This window comes from Cucurbita maxima, unplaced genomic scaffold (assembly GCF_002738345.1).
Source record: "Cucurbita maxima cultivar Rimu unplaced genomic scaffold, Cmax_1.0 Cma_Scf00048, whole genome shotgun sequence".
NCBI classification, from domain to species: domain Eukaryota; kingdom Viridiplantae; phylum Streptophyta; class Magnoliopsida; order Cucurbitales; family Cucurbitaceae; genus Cucurbita; species Cucurbita maxima.
In genome coordinates, this window is record NW_019272064.1 from 663,541 (window position 1) to 672,660 (window position 9,120).

Below are 9,120 nucleotides of genomic sequence, written 5' to 3' on the forward strand. Positions count from 1 at the left end.
CTATCGACTCTCCACAATGGTACTCGATAAAAAAAAGTCAAAATTGTGAACTAAACCTAATTTTCGAATTTTCAAGAATCCAACCAAACTCAAACAAAAACAATAATAATAATTCAACTCGATCAAATATTATTGAATTTATCAAGTTATATATGTTAGACGAACACGACTTTCCACAATAGTATGATATTGTCCACTTTGAGCATAAGCTCTCATGACTTTGCTTTGGGCTTCCCAAAAGACCTCATACCAATGAAGAGACTCATGACCATTCCCTAAATTAACCGATGTGGGACTTTCATCATCCAACAATATAAATACTCATAATTCATTAGAGATCGAGAAGAATCGTACTCGAGAATCAAAAGATTAGGTACAAAAGAGGGACAAATCAGGACATAACCAGTCAAAGGACACCTTGGGGCCCATTTCAGACCCATAACTTTTTAACTGTCACAACCCATCTTCTTCCTTGTGTTCTAAATCCACAATTCCCCAAATCAACGCCCTGGGAAGAAGAAGCCTGTTAGTTACGTAGACGGTGGTGGGCCCTCACCGCCGCCCCACCACCACCATTCACGCGACGGTGCTGTCTCTCAACAACCCACCAATCAAAGCAAAGCACCCATTTCCACACTCACTGTTTAAAACAATGTCTTCCCTCTTCTCTTTCTTCCCTGTTGCTGTTCTGTAAGTTGTTCTGCTATTAAAGAGTTTCTTTATGGTTGGTTTCTCTATTTTCCCCTCTTTTCTTTTCCATTGACTTGACTGATCGATCACTCTAAGTCAGATTCCTCATCGATCCCATTGTCTAGTCTTTTTTTGCATCTTTTTTCATCGTTTTTACCACTATTTCTTTTGGGTTTTCTTCAATCTCTCTGTTTTCGATTTCTTCTCTTGCAATATGGCTTCTGATCTTATCATCCTCTGCTTTCTCCTTCTGGGTCTCTCTTTTTCGCCTGTAATTTCCACTAATTCTGAAGGTAAACTTTGAATCCAATTGAATGCCTATGAACTGTTTGATGTTCTGCCTCTTTGAACTTTTTTTTTTTTTTTTTTAAATTACTTTTGGCTTCTTGGATTTCCTGTAATTTCCACTAATTCTGAAGGTAAGCTTTGAATCCAATTGGATGCCCATGAACTGTTTGATGTTTTGCCTCTGAACTTTTTTTTGACTTCTTGGGTTGCCTGTAATTTCCACTAATTCTGAAGGTAAACTTTGAATCGAAATGAATGCCCATGAACTGTTTGATGTTTTGCCTCTTTGAACTTTTTTTTTTTAGTTTACTTTTGACTTCTGGGGTTGGTTTTTGAGTTTCTTGTTCATGGTTTGGTTGATCTTGTGGTTTCAGGAAATGCTCTACATGCTCTTAGGAGAAGGCTGTCTGATCCCACTAATGTGCTGCAGAGTTGGGACCCTACGCTGGTTAATCCTTGCACTTGGTTTCATGTAACCTGTGATTCTGAAAACCATGTGATACGCTTGTGAGATTCTTCCTATATGGGTTTCTTCGATTGCCTGCAACATGGAACATAGTTGAAATTGAGCCGCTTTTCTCTATGTTTTCAGGGATTTGGGAAACTCGAACATTTCCGGGACTTTGGGGCCTGAAATTGGTGACCTCCAGCATCTTCAATATCTGTATTGCCCTACATCTTCATCAATTTGTATATATGTATAGTTTTTCATGTATTTGAGCTTTGCCATGTTTGATATCCTATAAATTTTCCTGTGAGCTGACATGTTATCGTGTCTGTAATCATTCGAGATGCATGTAAAACTGGCGGAAACTAACAGAAGAGTATAATATTTGGGTTCTATGAAGAGTATAAGGAATGGTGTCCTTCATAAGTTAGAAATTCTATGGCTAAAAGAACATGTCTTGCTTTTCAATGCCTTCCAGGGAGCTCTACAGGAATGGGATAAGTGGAAAAATCCCCACTGAGATAGGTAATTTGAGAAACCTCGTAAGCATGGATTTGTACGAGAACAAATTTGAAGGAAAGATTCCAAAATCTTTGGCCAAACTCAAGTCACTTAGATTTCTGTAAGCATATCCTTCTTAATTATGAATGAAGTGTTTTGTTCATTTGTGAGATCCCACGTCAATTGGAGAGGGAAACGAAGCATTCCTTATAAAGGTGTGGAAACCTCTCCATAGTAGATGCATTTTAAAGCCGTGAGGCTGACGGCGATGCTTAACGAGCCAAAACGAACAATATCTACTAGCGGTGGGGTTGGACTATTACATCATTTTTCTCACTATGTAATCTAATTGGGTCCAATTTGCATAAACAGACGGATGAACAACAACAAGTTAACAGGCATGATTCCAAGGGAACTTTCATCACTCTCTAAACTCAAAATTTTGTACGTTTGATTTAGAAACAATTGCTTCGTTCTCTAGTCTTGTTCTCTCTCTACATTTTATGGAAAACTAAGGTTGTCTTTTAACTTTTCCTGCAGTGATGTCTCAAACAATGATCTCTGTGGAACAATCCCTGTTGATGGACCATTTGCTGATTTCTCGATGGAAAGGTGACAAGCTCTCTTTTGATTTTTGTTCTTCTCTGATTTTCTCTGAACATATTTCATGAATAAAATTACTTCATAACTAAGATAACTGATGTTTATATTTATATATCATATGCATATCTAGATTTGTTTATATTTAAAGTTACTAAGATTTATGTTTATGTACTTATAAAACAAGTTTTGATGTATGTTATTCTTGAAGTTTTGATGTATGTTAGAGTACTTATAACTAGTACCTTACTCATGTCTATTGTGATACTGAGTATCTGCTACGTGTCCTACAAGTGATGGATTGTTGAAGTATTTGAAATGTCTTGACCTGTCTCGTTACCCTGGTTAAAGTAGTTGTTGAGAATGTGACCAGAATCTCACATCCTTAGATTAGGGAAGAACGTTAATATATAAGTGAAAGACAATGTGGTATGAGGTTTTTTAGAAACAAGTGGACAATATCATATGTTTGTTTTAGTACGTAGAAACTTGTTGTCCTTAAAAAGTGATATTGGAGCCTACTCCCTACTTAGCTATGTCAGTAAAATCTTCGAGCATTGAACAAAAAAATGACAAGTCTCAAAAGATGTATTCAAGGTGTGATATGTAGTTGAGCAATATGCTTTAGTAAAGATCTTGGAGTTAACTTGAATAAAAGTTAGATGGATAGATGACTCTTCGAGGGGAGACTCGGTGGTCTTTGCCTCAAGAGGAGGATTGTTAGGAATGCAACTAAAGTTCTACATTATTGATCACAAGCATATAAGTGAAGGACAGTATCTCTATTGGTATGAAACTTATTTCCAAAGTAGACAATATCATACAATTGTAGAGATATGTAGAGGTTCTTGCCCCCTAATAATATCCATATTACATATGTCACCGTTGTTCTTGACCGCCTGGTTGAATTTCTAGTTCTTGGTAATTTATGGCCACTCTTTTTTCTTGCTTGTCACAACGATGAATCTAACCCGGAATCCTAGAGTACACGTCCAATTGAATGACATGTTTCTATGACCTTCTCTGTGATAACATATTCTTGATTGATTAACTGTAGTATGTACATGTTCTCTTCTTTGCCGCAGTTACGAAAACAACAGGCTGAGTGGCCCCGAGTTGCAAGGACTTGTACCATATGACTTTGGATGCTGAACTGAGCTCGAGCTCGTCGATCCTTAGAATCAAACAGCATGGCTTGGAAAGTATAAGGTTCATGTCAAAATTATTGCCTCTGATCATATAGGAAGATAAGAATGTATGAGCTTCTCAACGAGAACTAACGAGAATCAATTATATCCTATAGTCGTCCAACTTTGTTAGTTCTGTTTTCCCATTTGTTGGGATGAAGATTGTTCCATATCAGTAGTAGTTCAACTTCAAGCTTTCAAGTTCAAAAGTCTAGCAGCCTTCTTAATACACACTGCAGTCAAAACTAACCCCTTTGTGTTGCATCCACAGACAACATATCAGCACTAGTATAAACCTTTCAAGAGAATATGAACACAATTTGTACATAAATATGTTTACATAACAATGTATTCTATGCAACACTTTGATATTCATCAATCAAGCACCCGATCTTCGAAACTGCATGGTCTGCATGGGTTTCAACTGTGTCCAAGTTGGGGAATCTGTGGATGTTATTGGTTGGCTATATTTGGAGACGAAGGAGATTCTGAAAGAAGCCGAATCACTGCCTCATCGAGAACTTCTTGCCGTGGTTGCGGCTCGACCAGGCAATCTTCCACATCAGGAAGAGTATCTCCTTGCTGTTCTGAAATAAATTTGACCCATCCTCTGTTCTTTGCTTGTGAAAGAGAAGGGTATAGAAGAAACCCTACAGAAATTATAATCCCACTGATTAAGAATGTTTGTGCAGAAGCTAAACACATGACAAGAACAAGCAAGGCTGCAGGTGGCAAGCAAAGCATTATGGCACCAAATGTTTGCAAGGGAACTTTGTAAGGTCTGTGGAGGTCTGGCTTCTTTATTCTTAATTTTATAAAGGCAGCAAGCTCCAAAAGCATTCCTATGGAGTATAGGAAGTTGAGAAACTCGAGTATTTCTTGGAAACTCATCCATGAGAGGAAGATAACCCCAATGGCAGAGCACAGAATGCTGAAGGTGGGTGTCCCATATTTTGATCTGCAAAGTGAATGAGAGACAGTAGTTCAATAAGATCAGCTGTTGCATCCACAATGTGCCTGTAAATCAAATGGATCAAAACATTGGAAGAGTTTAAGGAGGAAGTTCACTTGGGTTTGGGTATGAAGATAGGAGAAAAGAAGTTTTGGAAATGTTTGGCATATAAAGTTTTGAGCTACCTAAACTCATCTTGGAAGTTTAAAGAACTCCTAGGAGTCTTATAGTCTTAGGGGTTCTAGGATACTTCTAGACTATCAATCTTTTGCAATCTTCCTGGTTCTGTTATCCTTTATATGGTGATGAGTTTTGGAGATCCCATAGTAAAACGAGTGTCAGCGAGGACGCTAGGCCTTGAAGGGGGTGGATTGTGAGATCCCACATCGGTTGGAGAAGAGAACGAAACATTTTTTATAAGGGTGTGGAAACCTCTCTCTAGCCGACGCGTTTTAAAAACAATGAGGGAAAGCTCGAAAGTGAAACCCAAAGAGGACATATCTACTAGCGGTGGGCTTGGACTGTTACAAGTTATGTCAATGTCAACTTACTGATAAAATGCATATTGTTATCCCGACCCATTTGAGCTACCCATGGTTTTACGTCCATGGTGATATAAACCTTCGACCTCCCCCCTCAAAGGATTGCTATTATGACTCACTACCACTGATTCGAGCTACAAATCTCATTTGTGGGTACATCAGGTGAGATCCCACATCAGTTGGAAAGGAGAACGAAGCATTCTGTTCAAGGGTGTGGAAACCTCTCCCTAATAAACACGTTTTAAAAACCTTGAGAGGATGTCCGAAAGGGAAAACCCAAAAAGGACAATATCTACTAGCCGTGGGCTTGAACTATTACAAGTTATGTCAATGTCAACTTAATACTAAAACGCATATGATTATCCCGACCCATTTGAGCTACCTATGGTTTTACGTCCATGATGATATAAACCTTCGACCTCCCACCCTCAAAGGATTGCTATCATGACTCGCTACTACCAATTCGAGCTACAAATCTCATTTGTGGGTACATCAAGCAAGACTATTGCTACTCAAGTTGCTAACAATACAGAACAATGAGAAGGAAACTAAACAGAACCACCAACCTTGAAGCAAACACAGAAGGAATCATGCCCATCTCACTCATCCCAAGCAGTTGATATGCATCACTACTCATTTCAGCCTCAAACAACCCCATGTTAGACATAGCAGCAGCCGCTTGAATCCACCACTTGAGCCACGCCCCACCAATCAACGCCCCAACCTCAGCAAAATACCCATCACTCCAGTCACTTGAATCTGTCTCCAAAGCACCAGTCCCAGCCAAAAGAGGAACCAAATAAGAACAAACCACCAAAACCACAGCTCCAAACATAGCCTTGGGGAAAGTCTTGCTAGGATTCTCAACTTCCCCAGCTAAAGTACTTGCCTTATCCCAATAGTTCAGATTCCAAAACATACTATTGAAATAACCCCTCCAATTCACCATGCTATAATCTACAACTAGCCACTTCCTAGGCCTTATTCTGGGAATTGAAAGAATGGTCATCACCACAAAAGGACAGAGCGAAAACACAGCAAGAACAACAGCAGAAAACCCAACAATATGCAGACCACGATAGTTCAAGTAAGTTAAAGAGGCAGTGATTCCTAACAGAGCAGGAATTCGAGCAAATATATGGCTAAAAACAGGAAACGAACGCTTCAGGTAATCAAGAAACAGTACAGGATACAGAGCATTATCCATTACCCCACTGAACCATTTCCAGAAGCCCTCTTGAAACCCCCAAAAAGGGCCAAAAGCTGCCGAAATCCAGACCACATATCCCCCGTTTTGGGGGAAACTTGTGGCGAGCTCCGCCGTGACCAACGCCTCCGGAATACTCCAAATAAAGGGAAACACTAAGAAACCTAGCAAAGCTAGAAGCGGACCACCGCCAGTGCTCACCGAATCCTCCACTCCAAAGGGTCCTCCTGAAACGTCGTAGAAAATCAAAGCGATGAGAGGAAGAATGGTTAGTTTTGGAGCAATTTTAGCCCTCTCGTCGCCCATGGACAGGACAGGGCTGTTCTCAGAGATGAAGAAACACCGCAAAAATCAAACGGAATTGGGAATATGATCGAGATCCGCTGGAAATTCCAGGGAAACGAACCTAAATCTGTGCTGTTCTTGGCCAATGGGAATGGGTTGAATGAATTACTCAGAAGAGGACAAAGGAGAGAGAAATAAAGAAGAATCTCTGGGATTTTCTAATTTGTTCATTAAGATCGTTGACTTCTTCATCTTCTTCCCGAAAATCCCTAATGGTTGAGGATAACTGTGAGTGAGTGTTTAATTCAGTCAAGATCATGAGGAATATTAACGAGATTTTTTTGGAAATGTCACAGAGTTTGTGCTTCAAAATGGATAATATCATACAATTGTGAAGATCCGTAATTTCTAATCCACGGATAAAAAATTAGATTAATTAATTTTTAATTATATAAATTTTTAGAATAAAAAATAACAATAAAAATAATTTTAAAACTATTTGCAACTGACGGCCAACTATTAGGTCAAATATAAACAACTATTAATTAATTTCTGCTTTTAAGTTAATAAATCAATTAAAATTTAATTAAAAAAAGAATTAATTTATGAGATATTACGTGTAGTTTATAATAAATTTAATTTTTTTAAAAAAATATGGAGACTAAATTTATAATTTTGAAATATTAATAAATATAGTATTTAATATTATAGATTAATTCATTTTTATAAATACAAATATGCATTGCATAATAAATTATGTATTATATGAAATTACAAAATAATAATTATACAAAATTTTAAACATAAAACAAGTTTATAAATATAATTATGTTTTAATTGGATCAAAATTATTTTAAAATATGGAAATTATATTAAATTATTTTCGGTACACGCTAGGGTTTCGTCTCTGATCGCCGCTATAAATAGTTACTTTTCCTACTAAGGATCGTTCGTCAGAAGGATTTTGCCGCTACTTGGAATTTTTGAAGCCCTAACGAGCTCAACAGATTTCCGTCTCGTAGGCGATCCAATCATGGGGCACTCGAACGTCTGGAACTCGCACCCTAAGAGCTATGGTCCCGGTTCTCGCACCTGGTAACTTGTTTTCTTTTTCTCTGTTTCTCTTTTGAGATCATTCCGTTTTGATTTAGTTGATTTTTTCTTATCTGCTGCATCCGATTTCTTCTTTTACTCGAAGAACGTGGTTAATTATTTGGATTAAAAAGTGGAATTTGGGTGTTTAGTTAATCTGATGGGGTATTTTGACTTGAAAGATGAATTATGTGATTGGTTTTTACTTTTGAGTTTGACACAGTTCTAAGTTGTGATATTTGGAAACAAGCACAAGGACTGCTTTATCGCTATACGTTCGTGCTGAAAAGTATTTGTGCTATGGTGGGCAATTAAGTGAAGTTATTGTAGAATAGTTCCCAAATGTTCTTCTATTTATTTGTACTGTCTGTTTAAATTGATTAGGCATGAGAACTTGTCTCGATTCTGGTTATGTCCACGGTCAAATCATTTTATGTGTAGATTATTCTGGGTCATTGTTATAATGTTGATGAAACCGTAAGGAGTTCTTAGTATTTGCTCACTTAAGCTGTCTGTGACTGTTGGGTGAACTAGACGGTAAGTACAGTTGGATAATGGGATGAATGAAAGGATATATAAGATGCTCCATAGGTTTCCATGATTGAGATTTATAAATTTTGGATACATAGATACATTTGGTTGGGTTAACATTTATTCATAACAATGATATGAAGAAAAGGGTTAACATTTAATGTTGGGTTAAAATTTATTCAGAACAATGATACGAACTAATCGGTAACAATGACTGGAAGGATTGATAAGATGCTGCATATGTTTCCATGATCGAGAATTATAAATTTTGGATACATAGATACATTTGATTGGGTTTACATTTATTCAGAACAATGATATGAAGGTATCTTTTGTTTGAATTAAAATGTGGCCTCTATTTGTCTTGTCTTTCAGCCGGGTGTGCGGAAATCCTCATGGGTTGATCAGAAAGTACGGCCTTATGTGCTGCAGACAGTGCTTCCGCAGCAACGCTAAGGAAATTGGATTCATTAAGGTAAAAATTTTACATTCTTGTTTATTTTGAACTAAATTCATATCAAGACTTTTTCAATGTCTTCTGACCCTGTTGAACCCCTCAACTCTTCTTGCAGTACCGCTAAATGGCGAAATTTTGCCTCTCCTGCCTCTCCCATTAGAGAATGTTTAATGGATAGAATATGGTTGCTGGATTTGCTTATATATGAGAAAGAACCTTGAACTTCTTTTCTGTCCCTAGTTCATTATTTCCTTGAACCTCGTGCTGATTGTTGAACTTAGGCTACTACAATGTTTACTAATTTTGAAGATTAAGTTAGTGTGTTTCATTTGGCAGAGTA

The 9,120-nt window shown here is 37.6% G+C and overlaps 3 protein-coding genes across 3 annotated transcripts; 2 read left to right on the forward strand and 1 right to left on the reverse strand.

Moving 5' to 3' along the window:
• The first annotated feature begins 696 nt into the window (after nucleotides 1–696).
• LOC111471009 (leucine-rich repeat protein 2-like) lies at nucleotides 697–3,923 on the forward strand. Its single transcript, XM_023116681.1, has 7 exons — nucleotides 697–983; nucleotides 1,353–1,485; nucleotides 1,571–1,642; nucleotides 1,905–2,048; nucleotides 2,300–2,371; nucleotides 2,468–2,539; nucleotides 3,613–3,923. The coding sequence occupies exons 1-7, from the start codon at nucleotides 905–907 to the stop codon at nucleotides 3,677–3,679; spliced, it is 639 nt and encodes a 212-aa protein (XP_022972449.1). The 5' UTR covers nucleotides 697–904; the 3' UTR covers nucleotides 3,680–3,923.
• Nucleotides 3,924–3,950: 27 nt separating this feature from the next.
• On the reverse strand, nucleotides 3,951–6,924 carry LOC111471008 (probable polyamine transporter At3g19553). Its single transcript, XM_023116680.1, has 2 exons — nucleotides 5,775–6,924; nucleotides 3,951–4,672 (listed from the first exon to the last, which is right to left on the reverse strand). The coding sequence occupies exons 1-2, from the start codon at nucleotides 6,719–6,721 to the stop codon at nucleotides 4,168–4,170; spliced, it is 1,452 nt and encodes a 483-aa protein (XP_022972448.1). The 5' UTR covers nucleotides 6,722–6,924; the 3' UTR covers nucleotides 3,951–4,167.
• A 703-nt stretch (nucleotides 6,925–7,627) lies between these two features.
• LOC111471064 (40S ribosomal protein S29) lies at nucleotides 7,628–9,120 on the forward strand. Its single transcript, XM_023116752.1, has 3 exons — nucleotides 7,628–7,795; nucleotides 8,699–8,798; nucleotides 8,896–9,120. The coding sequence occupies exons 1-3, from the start codon at nucleotides 7,734–7,736 to the stop codon at nucleotides 8,902–8,904; spliced, it is 171 nt and encodes a 56-aa protein (XP_022972520.1). The 5' UTR covers nucleotides 7,628–7,733; the 3' UTR covers nucleotides 8,905–9,120.

Bases quoted from the DNA above. Each gene is read 5' to 3' on its own strand.
- LOC111471009 (XM_023116681.1), top strand. From the start codon at position 905: ATGGCTTCTGATCTTATCATCCTCTGCTTTCTCCTTCTGGGTCTCTCT. The intron at 1,486-1,570 runs GTGAGATTCTTC...CTATGTTTTCAG, and splicing joins GAAAACCATGTGATACGCTT to GGATTTGGGAAACTCGAACA. The intron at 2,049-2,299 runs GTAAGCATATCC...TTGCATAAACAG, and splicing joins CTCAAGTCACTTAGATTTCT to ACGGATGAACAACAACAAGT.
- LOC111471008 (XM_023116680.1), bottom strand. From the start codon at position 6,721: ATGGGCGACGAGAGGGCTAAAATTGCTCCAAAACTAACCATTCTTCCT. The intron at 4,673-5,774 runs GTTGGTGGTTCT...TTCACTTTGCAG, and splicing joins CCTTCTGTGTTTGCTTCAAG to ATCAAAATATGGGACACCCA.
- LOC111471064 (XM_023116752.1), top strand. From the start codon at position 7,734: ATGGGGCACTCGAACGTCTGGAACTCGCACCCTAAGAGCTATGGTCCC. The intron at 7,796-8,698 runs GTAACTTGTTTT...CTTGTCTTTCAG, and splicing joins GGTCCCGGTTCTCGCACCTG to CCGGGTGTGCGGAAATCCTC.